Consider the following 18934-nt stretch of genomic DNA (forward strand, 5'->3'; position numbering starts at 1 on the left):
CTTATGGTGCTGCTGGGGACCCCTGGGCCCGTGCCAGCAGTTGTTCAGAGTGAGATGTTTTATTTATTTTTGTTTTAGGGCCATACCCAGAAGTTCTCAGAGGTTACACCTGGCTTTGCTCTCAGTGACCACTCCTGGTGGGCTTGGGAGACCATAGGGGATGCTGGGATCGAGCCTGGGTAGGTCATGGGCAAGCAAAGTGCCCTACCTGCTGTACCATCTCTGACCCCTAGTTATTTTTGACATAGTTTTTTTTTTCCTAATAGAGATGATCATCTGGTAGCCGGTGGTGGTGGGGGTACAGATCTAGAAATTTTGGGGTAGAGATGGAATTGAGGACTGAAGTAGATGTATAAGTCTGAGTTTGGGGGTAAGAATGGTTTCTGGTGATTGTGGAATGAGGGTGCCAGGAACGGAGCCCTGGGACACCATCATATTAGGTGGTCAGTGTAAAAATCTCTCCCTCCCTCTCTCTCTCTCTCTCTTTCTCCCCCAACCTCCACCCCATATGCTCTCTGTGCCTTAAAGGATTTGTTTTGTTCTGTTGTTTCTACAGTGCTGGGGATCGAACCCAGGGCCTCACACAAGCAGGGTTTGTACCCTATTACTGACTCACATTGTATCATCATTGTATCATTGTCATCCCATTGTTCATCGGTTTGCTCGACTAGGTGCCAGTAACGTCTCCATTCGCCTCTGTAGTGTGCTACTATAGCCCAACGGCATATTGGGAGCTCTTTCAGGATCAGTGGAATGAGGACCATCATTGTTACTGTTTTTGGCATATCGAGTATGCCACAGGTAGCTTGCCAGGCTTTGTCATGTGGGATATATATATATATATATATATATTTTTTTTTTTTTTCAGATATATATACAACTGACTCACATCAGGATTTTTTTTTCAGTTCAAGAGAATACGTCCTAGAATCTGTATTAAAGTGCTCAGTGATGCTGCAGGACTGCCCCCAGGACTGTCCGTCTCCGTGGGGATCACTGAATGCTGCAGGAGGCCACGCACAAATTGTGATGCAATTTTCCAAAAGGTTTTGGCAAACATGCCACAACCCTTTCCCGTTGCCCTAAATCACACTGCCCTGTCTCCTTCTTCTCTGTCTTTGAACAGTCGGCATTGCTCTGTCTCCCCCTGGTCCTCGGATGAGTCTCTGTCTCCATCCACCTCCCAGCTGCAGCCTCTCCTCTCCAGCCCAGTCTCCTCACTGAAGAAACAGGTCTTTCCTGGGGTCACACCCAGTGATGCACAGGGCTTACTCACTGCTTAGGGGTCGCTCCTGGTGGTGCTTGGGGACCCTCCAGTGCCGGGTATTGAACTGGGCTCCTCCAGGCCAACCAGGTGTCCAGCCCATCAAGCCCTCGTTCTGGCCCAGGAACTTTATAAAATATGAAGCCAGTTATTGTGTGTCCCATGCTGGCATCTTCCAATGACCAGAGCTACTCAGCTGGACCTCAGAGATCCCGATTGCCGCCTCTCCAGTCTCTTTGCAACCTCCCCACGTGCCCTGTTTGCATTGTTTGCATTTCCTGAAATGTCCCTTGCAGCGTTAGTCTCTGGGCCTTTCTGTTTCTTGTCTATAATTCTCTCGCCTGGCAAGCTCCCCATGGTGTATTCAATATACCCAAAACAGTAACAACAAATCTCACAATGGAGATGTTACTGGTGCCCGCTCGAGCAAACTGATGAGCAATGGGATGACAATGACAGTGACAGTGACTGACAATTCTCTCTCCTCACCTCTATTCACGTGGTTGATTCCCTTTTCCCTCTAGGTTTCAGCTGAAACATCTCCCTTGGAGACTTCCCTGACCTCTAGCTAATTACCTCTGCTGAATGTTTTCCTAGTTACCTGCAGGCTTTTCGTTAGTGCCTTCGCCATCCTGAATTGTGAGACTGGATTAATTTTCTATCTTTGGGTCCTCCTTGCCCACCTCCCTAAGCCCTTGCTAATAAACCATTTATTTTCCTGCTGTTTCCTTAGCAAATGCAATGCATGCTTATATAGGTATTTATTGACAAGAGATAGGTACCCATGAAATTTCTCTTGTTTATTAAGTATTCTGCTTCACTGACTCACTAATCCTATTTTGTGGCATTTGGCCTCAAGACACGAGGGTGGGAAAGAGAGTGAGATCATCGAAACTCAGTGATGGATAATGTTAGCTTTGAGTCCTGACACTACCCCTTGGGGCCTGTGTGGTCTCAACGGAGGGCTGGAGCGAAAATGAGTTCTCCAGAGGCCACTGAATTAGTGCTGATGACTTTCCAAGGGGAAGTTGTTCAGAGACACGAGGATGAATGTCATGTTCCAGATAGATCAGGCGTGAGAGGAGATGAGGAAAGAGAATGTCATCTGTCAGTTCAAGAACACTGGCATTGAAGAGAGATGGAATGGACACTCGAGAGCGTATTTTGATGAAAGATTGAAGGCATGTCAACAGAGATGAAGAAACTGGGGCAGAGAATGAAAAAGAAATGAACTTGGAGATTGAGGAGACTAGGAGCCAGACAACAGGCCAAGGAAAGGACTCAGAAAGCTTATTTTGAGATAAGGATGGGAAAAGTGAAGTGTTTTCAACAGATTACCTTGCCTTACTCAGGCAAGTTCATGGGAAGTAAAGAAGCCAAAAAGGGTTTCAGGTTTGGGGAAGATCACAAAGCTCTCTGGTGAAAAACAGGATTCAGTAGGAGTCCGCTGACCAAGTGACACGGAAAGATTCAGAGGATGTTGGACTAGAAATGCCAAGATTTCTAATTTGAAATGGTCACTGTGGGGTTCAGCTCCACTCAGCCAGGCTGAATGGAGAAACTGTGGTTGACTTGATCTAAGGTTGGATCTTGGTGTGGGGGGCAGGGCCTGGGATTGGAGCGGTCCTTAGGGCTGCAGAACAGCCTCAGCTGGGGACTGAAGCTCATGAGAATGAGGAGTGAGCTATGGAGAAACAAGCCAGATGCCCCGTGTCTTTAGTGAAGGAGACACACATTGGGGAAAACTGATGGTGGTCACAAGGATGAGCAAAAGGTATTACAAGCAACTGAATTCAATTCAGAGGGAAGAAGCATGCTAGCAAGATGACCGTGGACCAGGAGCTCTCAAGAGTCCTGAGACAAGAGAATACAAGGTGATGGACGATGCTTATAAATAGGCCAGATAACGCAGACACGTGGGTGTGGACATACACAGTGATCGGATCTTCCGATTACATTCACAATCGACAACCAACTGTTAGCTCTTTTAGTTTATTGAATGACTGAAGTTCCAGGCTCTGACATCTGTGCTCAGCCATGCTGAAGTCAGGCAAGTTAGAAAGGGATGAATATTTATTGCACAAGCACATACCAGTGGAATGTATCAGGGTCAAAGCAATGTCTCCTGGTTTTAAAGTCAAGGATGGACAAAGTATGGACAATGTCTTTAAGAAGCTCCCACAGAATCAGGAGCTTGTGTACATATACATGCAGGTCCCCCACTTTGCAAAGATTTTTGAAGGAAAACTGGAACTTCCTGCCTGTCAGTCTTATTGTGAAAAAAAAAAAAACTTAAATCGGGAGACTAGGGAATGGGTTGGGAGACTGTTAGTGAAGAAAGGTTGATTGTGGAAGTAATGCTTGGAATTAAAGAAGCACTTTTTTTTTTTAAAAGTATTTTGTTATTTTTCATTAGCAGTGGAAAGAAATTGGACTTAAGGTGACTTTTCCAGCTCCAGTGCAGTTAAAATGATATGAGAATGCAGTGAACTGCATTCTAGTTTTCAGCCCTAGCTGGAAATACTGACTTAGCTATGGGTAGGATTTTATGTCGGTTGCTTACTTCATATGTTATGTGTGCACAGTCTGGGCATCCTAAATGAAATTCATCTTTAGTTTTTGTTTTGGCTTTGGGGGTCTCACCTGGTGGTGTTCAGGGGTTACTCCTGGTTCTGAGCTCAGGGATCACTTCAGGAACCATATGGGATACTGGGGATCAAACCTGGGTCAACCATGTGCAAGGCAAGTACCCTGTTAGCCACTATTGCTCCAGCCCCTCATCTTTTTGTTTTGTTTTGGGGTCACACATGGCAGTGCTCAGGGATTAATCTTTGCTCTGTGCCGAGAGATTGATGGGGCTTAGGGGGGACCCTATGGAGAGCTGGGGGTTGAACCCTGGTCCGTTTGTGCAAGGCAAGCACCCTATCCCTTGTACCCTCTCTTCATCCCCTGGAGTTCACCTTTAAAAACAAGCAATTTTTTTTTAAATGAAAATCTAGCAGTTAGTGCTATTTATAAAATTTAGCTGAGAAGTTTATACTTGATTTGCTCAATTTGGTGGCAGGCCAAATGGGACATCCAACCCTAGAAACTTCCACGCTTTGACCTACTCTACAGTGTTCACACAATGGACACTTCCTGCCCCAGGAACTTTCCAACATGGGACACAGTCTCTCTTCTTAAGACATTTGCCTGTTGTTCTTCTCATCACCCTTTAAGGTCACCTGGGGCAGATCTTAACCCTCTTTGTTGAAGTCCAGTTAGTGAGTGTAGTGTGCTGAAAGGCTTGTGCTAATAAATTAGACCTGAAAAATAGAATCCCTAAAATTCATGCTTCGGAAATTTTATTCTGATTAAACACACAGACACACATGTTCAAAATTCATTATAAAGGTAATGATTTTGAACACCCTAAGAATGACTTTATTCAGCATTTCACACAAGGCTCACTTGCTGGAAGACAGTTACATGCAAGAGAAAAATTAGAGGATGGCTCCAAGAAGTAAGATGTACTTAGATAAAGCAATAATACAAACAAGCAAATCATCGATGTCTCATGTCGATGATCAACCAGGAGAAAGGATGGTTTTGCTCTAGATTCTGGCATCCAGTGGATACCATCCCTAGGGACAATTTCATCTTTATCCACAATGGCCATGTAGCATGGAGCTCTCTAGACAAGTCACCTCTGTGACCTGAGAATTCAAGAGAATCGCAAGAGCACTTCTTCCTGTAGAGTGAGTTTCCACAGGACCTGTGAACTTGTTTAGGTTTCTGGGAGACAATAGAGTTAGAGCCTCACATAATCCTTTTCATCCTCGGTACAGATATCATGGGTGGAAGCTACCCAAATGTCCGATGACAGATGACTGGATAAAGAAGATGTGGTATAAATACATGAAGGAATATTATACAGCTGTAAGAAAAGATGCAACCATGTAGTTTGCAGCTACTTGGATGGAACGGGAGGGCCTCACATTAAGAGGAACAAGTCAGAGGGAAAAGGACAAATGCTGGATGATATCACTCCTCTGTGGTATTAAAAGAAACCAAACAAGGTAACAGACAGTATTGAACAATGACAAACCCTTGGCCTTGGGCCACAGCACTGGGGGGGAAAGAAGAGGTGGATGAGAGGTGACATTGACTTTAGTAGACTTTTGGAGGAGGAATGCAGTGACTTTGCACATCAATACCGTATCCTTTACCACTATTGTGGTCACATTTCCTAAACTAGAAAGAGAACAGATCTAGTTCTGTTCTAGACTGTGAACATGTCACAGTCACATGTTCAACATTTAAATTCATTTTCCTCCCTGAAGCATTCAGAGTAGTCTTACTGTTCTAATTTTATTTCAGTTTAAGATGCATTCTCATAGTTCTCTTTTCTCTTTTTTGTTTGTTTGAGGCGTGGGTGCCAGGAGCAAACGCAGGGCTCCCACATGCTAAGCGTGTGCTCTAGCCCTGTCAACCATCTCCCGGGCCCCTCATATTTCCTTTCTTAAATAATTTCAGATTCAACGTCCTTCACCATTGGAGCTTCGAGAGATGCTGTGCTTCTGTGGGGCCCTCATCTCCGCTCTGCTCTGCCCAAAGAGCTTGTTCTCATCAAATCGCAAGTTTGCAATTTGTTACACAGTCCAAAAGCTTCAGACACAGAAAAGTTCTCTTGAGTTTTCTGCCATGTCAATGTGAGTACGGCTCCTTCCAAACTAACATGATTTTCGAAAACGAAAGGACCATGGAGTAATTTTATTTTCAGCTCTGTCTTCCCAATGCTTTAAAATGAACCTGAAGATACCCCCTCAGCTTCCTAGTAGAGAAATTTCTTCAGCTCCTACCACTGCATCCCAATTCTGGTTTCTTCTGTGAGACGCTAGAATGAGTGTGTTCATCTTTTCTTTATTTTTTAATTTTCTAATTTTTGTTGGCTTTTTTTTGAGGGGGTCACACCCATTGATGCTCAGGGGTTACTCCTGGCTCTGCACTCAGGAGTTCCTCCTTGCAGTGCTCGGGGGACCATATGGGATGCTGGGAATTGAACCTGGGTCAGCCGCGTGCAAGGCAATCGCCCTACCCACTGTGCTATTGCTCCAGCCCCCTTTTTTGGCTTTTTGGGTCATATCTGACTATGCTCAGGGGTTACTCCTGCCTCTGCACTCAGGAATTACACATGGTGATGTAATTGCACCTGGCGATGTAATTACACCTGGTCATGCACCCATCTTGAGCAGTTGAATCTTCCTTCCCTTGTTCTACCTCAGAATTGTGCCTTTCGTGTGAAATCAGCTCTACTTCGTCCTCTCAGAGAACAACCCAGTAGAATCCTGCTCAAAGGAGACATGGGGTCTCCTTCCACAACAAAAGACTGGTGGGCCCACCCTGTGGCAGAGCACAAACTTGCATCTAAGTTTGACCACCACTATTTTTGAGCCACAGCTTAAATTAACACTGAAAGAAAAAAAAAAAAAAAGAAAACCTCAAGGTTTAGGCAAGTGGATCCAGGACCACGCGAAGAGGTAGGAGTTGGAAGGTGCTGGGTGTGTGTATAGTGGGGTGAAGAGTCTCTGAAACATACAACGATCCCCTCCCTCACCCCCAAATCCCCTTTTTTCTAGGGGGGACAGCCAAGTCATGTTCTCCAAAGCACATCATCCACCCTGCGATGGGGGCTCAGGGTTTGTGGCACTGCTTGGCACCCCCCTAAGTCATCACGCTCTGGTACCTTGGTGGCTGCTGGTGGTCAGACACTCATCAGCCCATTCTCCGGGGATCACGGGGGCCAGCAGGTCAGTGAACTTGCTCAGGGGACAGCTGTGTGAGCAGCCGGGCAGGGTGAGGGGGTGCGGCTCGCGCTGCGTCTCGTTGCGGTAGAACATCTCCACGTAGTACTCCCTGCAGGGGGCCAGGGCAGACGGGTTAACGGCAGCTGGGGGCTGGCACTGCCACGGGTTGGCACCGAGTGCTAGAGCCAGCGGGGAGGAGCCTGCTGAGATGAGGGAAGGGAAGGACTGGGCATGTTTTTTTTGGGGCAGGGGGAAGGTGGCAGGGTTGAGGTTGGAAACGGGGTGTGTGTGTGTGTGTGTGTGTGTGTGTGTGTGTGTGTGTGTGTGTGTATGCTGTGTGTTGGATAACCGGGAGGCTTCAGCCAAGCAGGAGCTGAGCTGTTGGGGGAGTTTGGGGGTGATCTGAAGAGCTTTTGAGTGAGAATTGGGGGGGCTAGTCTTTTAGGCTTCTCTTTGGCTCCTTCCTTTTGTCTCTTTCTCCCTTGCTTTTCCTTTCAGTCTTTGCCCCGAGTGTCTTTCCAGCTCCCGAACCAGCCCAAACACTGGACTGAGCTCTACGTAGGCTGTGCAAACCCACACCTCGGCCACACAGGGCAAGAGACGGGGGACCTGTAGGGTCAAGTCGGAGGGACCTTTCAATTCTCTCTTTTAGAAGGCCACACCTCGCAGTGCTCCGGATTCACTCCTGGCAGGCATGGGGGACCAGGTGGGGTGCCAACTTGGGTCTGCCATGTACAAGGCTGGAGCTTTTCCCCACAGATCTATCTCTCCGGTCCCTCTGTTGTTTATTGAAAGGACAATGTTCTGTTCAGGGGAAGACCCTGGGCTGAGATGCTGAGAGGAGAGACCCACCCGTGATGTAGGATCCTGTGATCCCTCCTGTGGGGGATAACTCCACAGTTGCAATTTAGGATTTTTCTCATAAGTCAATCTGCTTTTGTTTTTTCTAAAAAGTTTGTGGTTTTCAGGCCACCCCTGAAATTACCCTTCTCCGTGAAGACCTTTGGAAAACAGATTTCAGAGACTCAAATGGCCTTTAAGGGGAAAACAACTGATGATATATAAAAAAGACTTTGCAAAATTATTTCATAAAATTTGCAAGTGGAAAGAAGTACTATTTTTAAGTTAGTAAAATCTCTTATGTAGCATATTTTTAAAAAAATTAGGTTTCTAGGGCTGGAGCAATAGTACAATAGGTAGGGTGTTTGCCTTGCACACGGCCGACCAGGGTTCAATTCCCAGCATCCCACATGGTCTCCCTAGCACTGCCAGGAGTAACTCCTGAGTCTAAAGCCAGGAGTAACTCCTGGGCATCACCGGGTGTGACCCAAAAAGCAAAATAAAAGAAAATTAGGTTTCTAACAAAACAATTAATGCATATGTATATACATACATATCTATATAAACATACATACATATGCATATTCAAAACACTAAATGCATATGTATATACATACAAATGCATATATATATGTATACACATACATACATACATACATATGAATATACACACACATATAGTTTAGTTTTGGGCCATACCTGGTGGTGATCAGGGCTTGTACATGGCCTACCTGCTGTACTATTTATCTGGCTTTATACACGTATTTTTTATTGGAGTCACCCCCAAAGGTACCTGGAAATCCTGGGTGCTTCTGTCTGCTGGTGCAGGCCAGAGAGTTCAGTGCTCAGGGGTCCCCACCTACACTGGTGGTGCTGGAGGTGGGGAGGCATGCGGTGCTGAGGGTCAAACCCAGTCCCTGCCACATGTCAGGCCTGGCCTCCACCGCCTGAATGATCTCTCTATCCCCAAGTTAACATTTCAAGAACATATTTAGTTCTTACTACAACTTTAACATTTACAGTCTTATGATGGCTGAAAAAATAATAAGTTCTCTCTTTCCTTTCCCCTTATTTCCTCCAGGGCAAGTGGGATCCCCTAAAATATAGATTGGGGTCAGAGAGAGCTCAATGGACTGTGGCAAGTGTGTGCAACCCCCAGTCATCACAATAGCAGCACCACAGGGAGGAGACAGGGACCCAACAACAACATCAACAAAAATGGGGGCTGGAGGGATAGCACCGTGGGAAGGGCGGTTGCCTTGCTTGTGGATGACCTGGGCTCGATCCTCAGCATCCATATAATTCCCCCAAGCGCCATCAGGAATAATTCTGTAGTACAGAGCTGGGGTAACCCCTGAGCACTGCCTGGTGTGGCCCCAAACAACAGCAAGAACAAAAACCAGATTGCTAAAATGTGCTAACCGTCATCTAAAAGTGACTAAGGATTTCCATACGGCCACAGAGACTGGGAGGCCCAGCATGGTCTCTGCTTAGCCCTGAAGCACCTCACAGGCAAGCTGGCCCTGTGGGCAGCTACGGGGGTGCCTTGAGGGGGTCATAAAAAGCGCCTTTCCAACTCACCCGGAAATTGAACTTTGAGGTCACTGCTCTCTTCTCGTTCCCTTCCTCCCTCTGATTCCACCAATGATATCCCACAAAATTGTGGTGCTTCTAAAAGTACCTCTGGCTTCTCTTTCTAAGGACAAGGTCTGGGTCATGGGCACTGTCTCCGTTCTGGGCACGGTGCTGGCTTTGGTGGCCAGCTCTTTCCGGTTTGCAACGGTTTAACAATGAAACTCACATGCCCTGGCAACCCATATAGTTTTGGGTAAACTGAGTCCTTCAAAATTTGACTCTGCTAAGTGACTTGACACAGAGCATTGGTCACTGGGGAGGGACACAATGACTGCAAGTTACTCTGTGGTCACCATGGGTCTGTCTTTTGACTGGTCCTCAAAAGCTCCACGGAGGTGTTTAAAGTCTTTAATTCATATTCTTAAGTGATTACTATAGGAATGTAGCCTGTTTGGGGGGTGGGAGTCTTGGAGGAGCCAATCAACTCAGAGCCTGCTGGTAAAGAGAGAACTTGAACAAAGATGCTTACCAGCAAGCCATCCTTCCTACCCTTGTGTGTCTCGCCTTAATAGGAAGAAGCTGAACTGCTCTTTCTGGAGCATCTTACTTATCTCAGAAGTATGGGGAGGCAGAAAGTTACTGGAAAGGGGGTTTGAAACTGCACCAAACCAGTATATGTCAGGGTGCTCCTAAAACTGACCTTGGAGTGGCTTTCCCCTCATTTTATTTATTTTTCTGTTGTTGCATCATTCCCAACACACTCAGAACTTATTTCTGGCTCTGACCACAGGGATCACTCCTGGCAGGGCGTGGGGGACCAGAGGTGATGCTGGGGATCAAATCTTGCATGCAAGGCAAGCACCATACTTGATATATTACCGCTCTGACCCTCCAAATCATTTTAATGCTAAAAATCATGGTCAGGGTAGATATAACATACCAACAAAACATGCAATTTGTTTGTGTTGTGTTTATGTGTTGTGTGTGTGTGTGTCTACATGCAATGACAAGCTTGGGGAAGAGGGACCCCTGCAGTAAGAGGGAGCAACTTCTCCATGCTCTCCGGCTCCCTCTTACCCTGGACATTGAAAATAAAGGATCTTTGGTCCAAAATTGCCCCTGATGTTTTCCTTCACAATATCCCTGGGAGAAAGGTTACCGATGGTCCTGCTCATTGATTTGTAACAGAACCTTCCACAGACTTCCTTTTCCTTCTGGCATCTTTTACCATCTCCCGCCTCTCTCTGTAATGCTTGTTTACTTCTTTGAATATAATAATGTTTTTTATTAAAAGTAACTTTTGTCGGGGCTGGAGAGATAGCACAGTGGGTAGGGCATTTGCCTTGCACGTGGCCAACCCGGGTTCAATTCAAGGCATCCCATATGGTCCCCTGTGCACCGCCAGGAATAATTCCTGAGTGCAGAGCTAGGAGTAACCCCTGTGCATGGCCAGGTGTGATCCAAAAAAAAAAAAAAGTAACATTTGTCATTAGGGTTGTTTTCAACATTTTTGTTAACTTTGTGAACTTTGTATAAATGTTTGTATAAGTGTTTGTATAAATATATATATATATACACACATATATTTGTATGATAGTTTTAAAGAAATTGAAGATTGTTATGATTTTAAAAATTAAGTCGTTTTCATCATTTAGGGTCATTTTCAATTTTTTTCATTGACTCTGTGTATATACTTTTTCCTAAGAAGTTTTCATGAAGACAAAGTGAAGACATGATTCTTTTATGAAGAAGTCACGGATGGTCACTATTTAAAGCACCCTCCTTTCTGGAATGTAAAGCAAGACCAACCAAAAAGCCAAAAGGAACTTGAGGTCTAGCAATGTGAAGTTGGAAAGATTGATTCCTACACACTTACCCTTGGTCCAGGTACAATTCCATCAAGTGGCAGGAAGCGTAGGGAGGAAGGAGTCCGTTGTAGACATCTAGCGCCATCTGTAGACCACTCACGGTAGTGTCGTGCTACAGAGAGTTGACACAAATTTTTTATTTTAACATCTGGTTCAGATTTACCTTCAACAGGTACGTATTAGACATTTGTAGAAGACCAAATGATGGTTTCTGATTTAATTAAACTTCCGATACCCACACTGAACCTATAGATGGGGGAAAGCTTGTTTTTAAATTTTTTGTTTCATTAAAGAACCACGATTTACAAAGTTATTGATAATTGGGTTTTAGACAAACAATATTTCAACACCGATTCCAACACCAAGATCAACTTCCCTACACCAGTGTTGTTGTGTGCCCTCAGATCCCCTTATCTTGATAGGCACATTTCAAAGTTCCGTGGGTGTAGTTTAGATATTTAACTATAGCACTTTCCCACATCACCAGGATAACCTAGGCTCCCATTACTTCCCTTTCTCTTCTTCTTCCTTCCTCCTGACTTCTTTCTTTCTCTATCCCTCTTTCCCCTCTACTCTGAGGTTAAGGCTGATCTAGGCATCCTCCCTTTACTACATTCATTTTCTCATCTAGTTATTCTATACACCATTGATCAGAGAGATCATCCTGTGTTGGAAAAGCTTATTTTGATAAAGCACCTGACATGGCTGGAGCGATAGCACAGCGGTAGGGCATTCACCTTTCACGCAGCCAACTGGTGTTCGATTCCTCCGCCCCTCTCGGAGAGCCTGGCAAGCTATGGAGAGTATCTTGCCCGCACAGCAGAGCCTGGCAAGCGACCCATGGCGTATTTGATATGCCAAAAACAGTAACAAGTCTCACAATGGAGATGTTACTGGTGCCCGCTTGAGCAAATTGATGGGCAACGGGATGACAGTGACAGTGACCTGATATGTACTTGGCTGTGAGATTTGCATATGTATGACTATTTCCTTTTAAAAGATAGATAAATTGAGATCTAGAGAAATTAAGTGATATAATTAAGATCATAGGAGTCTGAAACAAAAGAAAGGGAAACTGAACCAAATCTTTGATTTTTATTACATGACTTTCCCCATAGAAAATGTTTTATGGGTTTTCACTAAATTTTAAAAGATTGTAGAAGATAATGTTAGGTTGTATTTTAAAATTATTTTTTTTTTGTTTATGGGCCACACCTGGTGGTTATTCCTGGTTTGGCACTCAGGAATCACTCCTGGCAGTGCTCAAGGGAACATATGGGATGTTGGAGATTGAACCCAGGTTGGCCACATGCAAGGCAAGCACTCTGCCTGCTGTGCTCTCTCTCCAGCCCCTAAAATTAATTTATTTTGGCTTTGGTGTTGGATACACCCAGAGATTCTTGGGAACCATGCTGCGTTAAGGGTCAAAATAGACTAATGTTTCCCTTCTCTGAGGCAGCAGAATTTGTTTGTGTGGCTTTTATAGGCAGCTCTTTGCAGAGTTTGTGCTTTGTTGTCAGTTTTAAGAATGATAATGTCTGGGGCTGCATAGCTAGTACAGGGGATAAGGCATTTGTCTTGCATGCAGCCCTAACCAGGGTTGGATCCCCGGCACCGCAAATGGTCCCCATGGCACTTCCAGGAGTGATCCCTGAGCACAGAGCCCGGAGTAATCCCTGCGCACCACTGGGTGTGACCCCCAAACCAAAAACAGAGCGACAATTGTTTGAGTGGAAGAATTATGTTTTAACTTAAATTTGATGAGAGTAGGTGTCTACTCTCCAGGGTGTTGGCAGCAGTGTTAAGGCCATGCTTCCTGCTCCAACCCTTGAACAAACGGATACTCAGGGGGAGCAAAACAACTTACCGCCGAATACATGACGAGTTTGCGGCGGTTCGATGGCTGAGTTGCACTCATCAGGTTGTTGATGATTTCTTTGACCAGGACGCCTGAGAGAAGGAGAGACCAGTGGTGAAATGGAGCCGCACATGGGCTTATACTTCTGTCCAGATGCTTTAGGTTGATTCTCTCTGCCACAATTTTCAAGAGTTTAGAAGTGAGGAAAGGAACTAGGTTGGGTGGAGTGGTAGATATGCATTGGGTGCGACTCTATCTTATCAACTTCTGCTGCCAATTTAAAGATAGGGAAACTGAGGCCCAGAAACGTTCAAGAGACTCACTCAGCCTGGAATGGATGGCTGAATCGGAACACAAGAGCTCCAACATACGGGGTTTTGTGGAAGCTCATATTACGAGAACTCCAGGTGCCACACATGTGAGGCACATGTTCCACTGCTGACCTACATACAGCCCTGTCCCAAATACTGGCATTAGTCATGAGACCACAATGTTGCAGGGAGTAGAGAGCTAGTAGCATCTAATTCCTTGACACACAATTCATTACATCTGCACCAACATGAATACATCTGCTCTGCTTCCCTAACTCCTGGACTCAACGAGGTCAGGGCCTGGGAAACACCTTCAGTAAGGGTTAAGAGCCAGTGGTTTGGCTAGGTGGGTCATGTGGTCTGTCAGAGATGTCCCCTCGTGGCTGGCAGCATAAGAAGTCGCATCCTAGATACTCCCTGGACTAAGGAACAGAGCTGGCTTTCGGTGCTGTTTGATAGAGAAAAGGGACCAGAGGGATAGTACAGTGGGTAGGGCGCTTGCCTCACATGTCACTGACCTAGGTTCCATCCCCAGTACCCTATTTAGTTCTACGAGCACCACCCAGAGTGATCCCTGAGCAGAGCCAGGAGTAAGCCCTGAACACCTCTGGGTATGGCCCCCAAAATTTAAAAAACAAAACAAAACAAAGTTGAGGGCCGGCGAGTAGTGCAGTGGGTAAAGTGCTTGCTCTGCATACAGCTGATCCGGGTTTGATTTCCGGCACTGGGAAGGTCTGCCAGGAGGGATCCCTGAGCACAGAACCAGGAGCATACTCTGAATACTGCCGGGTGGAGTTCCCAAACCAAACCAAAAACTGATAGAGAAAAAAAAAGCAGTGGGCTAGATTTGAACTGCCAACCCCCCCTCCCTCCCTCCCCCCTCCCCCACGCTCCCTCACCCAGACTGGAACAAGAAGAGATTTCTACTTGTATAGATCTGGGAGCTAGCAGGTCTTCCCAAGCTTCTGACTGGATGTGCATGCAGTGAGGGCCTGGGAGAAGGTTTTTATCGAAGTGTTCTTCCTGATTGTCATGGATGAAATGGCAGTTTTGGCAAGGCTGCTGGACACCGCGTGGACATTCCTCACTGCGGGGCCCAGACAATGAGTGTTTTCTCTGCAGGACCCTGTCCAGCTTGCTTCCTCACCCGAAAAGCATGTCACTGACGTGTCCCTCTGGTCTAGCCAGATCCGAACAATAAGACTGAGTTTGTGCTTTGGCACGGGAGATAATCTGTGGGCTTATCAGTAGCAGTGAACTTCCTCCAGGAAATAGGACAAGAGAACTGCCCACTGGCTCGGGGCTCCAAGTCCAAGAGGGCACCAGGCTTTGACCAAACCTGAGTATACTTCTCAGAGGGGGAAACTGAGGCCCAGATTGGGGAAGGGACTTCCCTAGAATGCCAGCTCTATTGCCATGGGTGGGTGGGGAGCAGGGACACTGTCAGTGTCACTGTCATCCCGTTGTTCATCGATTTATTCGAGGGAGCAGGGACAACCCTATCTTTTATTCCTGGACACCTGCACCAATGAGGAGAAACTGCCTGCCTGGCTCTCTGTATTGGTCTCCACTGCTTCCTGCGCCAGGAGGAGTGCTCCTGGAACTGTGATATACAGGCGCACTCTTGTCTTGGGGTTTTATTAACATGCAGATTCTGGGCTGGTGAGATAGACCAGAGGCTTAGGTGCTTGTATTATATGGGATTGATCTTGATCCTGGGCGCTGCTGGGAGTCAACTCCCCTCCACGCGCCCAGCATGGCTGGCTGTGGCTCCCAAATCCAAATCACATAAATAAATAAAATGCAGATTCTAATGTAAAAGCTGGGGCCTGAGAGCATGTTTCTAGGCTGGGGGAGGGATGCTGGCGCTGTTGGTCCCTGGACTGTGCTGTGAGGAAATGCCAACACCTAAGGCTGTCGGGACCAGGTTGGGGGAAAAGCGTCTGGGGTCCTGCCTCCACCAGGGGATGGAGCCCAGTCACGCCGCTGACACCTGGTGCCCCAGGAACGAGCTGGCGCATGTGGAGCCCAGGAGAGCCAACTTCCATACTCAGCAGCATTCCCAGTGAAGCCCAGGGACTTTCAAATACAGACCCGTGGTTGGTTGGTCCTCAGGTGTCAGAAGGCTGAGGGGTGGGGCTGGAGTGATAGTCACGAATCACGAAATCCCGTTAATCATCGATTTCTCGAGTGGGCTCAGTAACCTCTCATTCATCCTTGCCCCAAGAATTATTACTAGAGTAATCCCTGAGCACCTCTGGGTGCCCCACCAAAATACAAAACAAAACAAAACAAAACAAAAACCAAAAAAGACTGAGGTTCCAGGCTAGCTCAGCAGTGGAGCACGGTGGAGTTGTGAGCTAGTGAGGCCGGAGTTCAATGCCTGGCCTGGCTGCTTGTGTCCAGGTGTGACCCCATGGGCTCTGCTGCACGAGAGGAGCCACGGGAAGGAAAGAATGTGGTCTCTGGCGGGCAGCAGCCAAGCGTGAGAGCCCTAGCAAGTCAGGGTCGGAATGCTGTTCAAGACCCAGGGAGTAGGTATTCATGCGAGAGGTCTCCCTGCAGTCCCGGAAGCATCACTAGGGATGCCCTCAAACACCACTAGCGTGTCCCCCCTGCCCCAAACTAAAAAAAAAAAAAATCAAAGAATACTGTACACAAAAACAATAAAATAAAATTTTAAAAAAGCAAACTGGGCAGGTGTGGGTAGGTGACTTGTTTTAGGTCATTGAGCCGCTTGTTGGTGGGCTTGGGACACACACACACACACACACACACACACACACACACACACACACACACACCACTCAACCACCCAGTCAACATATCCTTCCCCCCCACCCTGCTCTCCAACTCACCCCCCTGAAGTCTAGATTTCTCCTTCTGCTTGTGAACACCATAGAGGGACAGGAGGGACAGCTCCGATAATTCCTTCAGCTTGGTCATGGTGTCTTCGGTGGCCCAAGAGGGTAATGTGAAGTTGTGAACATCCTGCAGTGAGAAAAGAGGGGCAAGTGTGTGTGTGTGTGTGTGTGTGTGTGTGTGTGTGTGTGTGTGTGTGTGTGTGTGTGTGTCTAAGCGTCCTCTTGGTTGACTTTTTCTTCTCTTTCAGACTGTGGGATTCTGCCAAGTTTCTCTTTTAGAAAACTTTACAACGGACACATCATCATGGTATTTTCAAGAAAAGGACCCGCAGAATAAAGGTGTTTCTTCCTTTCTTCCTACCCACCCATAGCCTCTGGCTAAACTCTGGGTTGAAGAATATTTAGGTTCTGCAGAAGGCGCAGTGCAGTAGGGCAAGGCCTTGGTGAAAGTTGAGGAAATTTTTTTTTTTTTTTTTTTCTTTTTGGGTCACACCCAGCAATGCTCAGGGGTTACTCCTGGCTTTGCACTCAGGAATTACTCCTGGCAGTGCTTGGGGGACCATATGGGATGCCGGGGATCGAACCCGGGTCGGCCGCGTGCAAGGTGAACGCCCTACCCGCTGTGCTATCGCTCCGGCCCCAAGTTGAGGAAATTTAATGTGCACCTGTGGGCCTGAAAACATCTCTCAGGCCTAGGGCATGTTTCCTTGGGTGCTGACTGAACTGCCTGAAAGAACAACCATAGGAAACAAGGCGTACCCAGAGCCTTCTCCAACACACGCTGCTCCCCTCAGTCTCTTGTGCACTGGCTCTTAGGGAAAGCCTGCCTCTCACAGGCTAGAGGCACTTGGCAAATACTTGTGAACTAGAGACCAAAACCTCACCTTAAGGACAGAGACATTGGGTCAATATTTGTGGCCTACCATGGAGACGGGTCTCCAGCATCAAAAATTGCAAGAGAGAGAGAGAGTGTCGACTTACGGAAGTACAGGCCAAAGGGAGGAAGAGAGGCCCACAGAGGGAAGAGGTGGCAGAGTGATGAAAAGGACCCCTGACACATGCACCATGACTGTGACACGGAATAGCCCAGATCCAGCTGCAGGGAAGGAGAAAGCAAAAAGAAAATAGAGCCTGTCAACCAAAATATGTCCTGGTGTCCGTTGAGAAGTTATTCAGGCAAACAAACCAGTCTTGAAACAATGGGATGATACAAGTGAAACTATTGGGGAGAAAGCATATGTTTGGGTCAATTTGACTCTATTCTGGGCAGCCCAGGGTGGCGCCCGAAAGAATATGTGATTCTGGCACTTAAGCAGTACAGATGCGTGTGCACTGTGGCCAGGAATGTGACCTCCTCCTCCCCCAGTGAGAACATTTGTGAACATTGCAACTAAAGTGTTTGGCCTGGGTGCGCCCCTTGCATACTTAACCTGGCAAGTACCACGGCCAAGTGTAGGGGCACTGTGATCTAGTGTGTGCCACCCTTGGTCACCGTGACAACAACAGCAGCAAAAGGAAGAGAAGGGTGGAGGAAATGCTGTGATGGCCTTGGAAAAACTCCAGTGATTCTTCCAGTTTCAAAGGCTATTGAGGGGGCTGGAGCCATAGCACAGCGGGGAGGGCGTTTGCCTTGAGCGGCCAACCCGGATTTTATTCCCAGCATCCCCTATGGTCTCCTGAGCACCGCCAGGACTAATTCCTGAGTGCAGAGCCAGAAGTGACCCCTGGGCATCACCGGGTGTGACCCAAAAAGCAAACAAATAAACAAAAAAACAAATAAAAAGCAATCAAAGGCTACTGAATCTGCCTTTGACAGCGAAGAAGAGATATTTTCCAGATAAGCCCATGTCAACATTCCAGCTGCAAATGGGCTTGTTTATTTCTCCCTATATGTCCAGGTGCCAGATCATGTTCAACGTCATCATGAAATTTTGTGCCTGGCGGCCAGCACTCCCATGTGAGTGCCTAAGAAGTGTAAAATGACAAGGCACAGAACAAAAGTAATTTTGCTGGGGGGGTTTCTAAGAGGTGAAAATAAGAAAGAGAAAAGTCAGAACTTTCAAGTGACTATCAAACAAACTGTTAAATTATGTTTTAAGTCAAAGGAAATAGAAGAAATACATGCCCTCCAAGAAAATGCATTCGTGTTTCAGCATTGGGGAAGTTAGAAAATTAGAAAATCTCCAAAGCTGACATTGGAGAGTTTCCTTTACCTCACAAAACAAGGGGTCGTAGATTCTACTCCAAATTCCAAAGAGGTCCTGTCCCTGGTATCCTGAAAGTTTGGGCAAAGTTTCCATAAAATCCTGAAACACAAAGGGAACAACGATGACTTTTACCTGGGTTCTTGAAGCACAGCACGAGGGAGTGACATCTAAGATGGGATAGTTCTATGTTGTGTGGACAGAGAAGGGGGTTGAGTATTCCCCACTGGATGCCAGCATCATTCTTTTGCTTTTTGGGAAGGGGTAGAGGTGGGGTTTGGACCACACCTGGCAGAGCTCAGGGCTATTCCTTGCTCTACGCACAGGAGAGACTCCTGGTGGAGTTCAGGGGACCATACGTGGT

General features: G+C 46.7%; 1 protein-coding gene across 1 annotated transcript in view; it reads right to left on the reverse strand.

The window, feature by feature from the left end:
- ACP3 (acid phosphatase 3) overlaps positions 1 to 18934 on the reverse strand; it is an 81933-nt gene that overhangs the window by 8085 nt on the left and 54914 nt on the right. The window contains exons 8-12 of the mRNA XM_055135046.1: positions 18580 to 18672; positions 16361 to 16493; positions 13201 to 13283; positions 11342 to 11445; positions 6990 to 7159 (exon numbers count right to left, since the gene is read on the reverse strand). Coding sequence (XP_054991021.1) covers positions 6990 to 7159; positions 11342 to 11445; positions 13201 to 13283; positions 16361 to 16493; positions 18580 to 18672 — 583 coding nt within the window. The remainder of the gene's footprint in view (positions 1 to 6989; positions 7160 to 11341; positions 11446 to 13200; positions 13284 to 16360; positions 16494 to 18579; positions 18673 to 18934) is intronic.

Source organism: Sorex araneus, chromosome 4 (assembly GCF_027595985.1).
Source record: "Sorex araneus isolate mSorAra2 chromosome 4, mSorAra2.pri, whole genome shotgun sequence".
Lineage (NCBI taxonomy): Eukaryota > Metazoa > Chordata > Mammalia > Eulipotyphla > Soricidae > Sorex > Sorex araneus.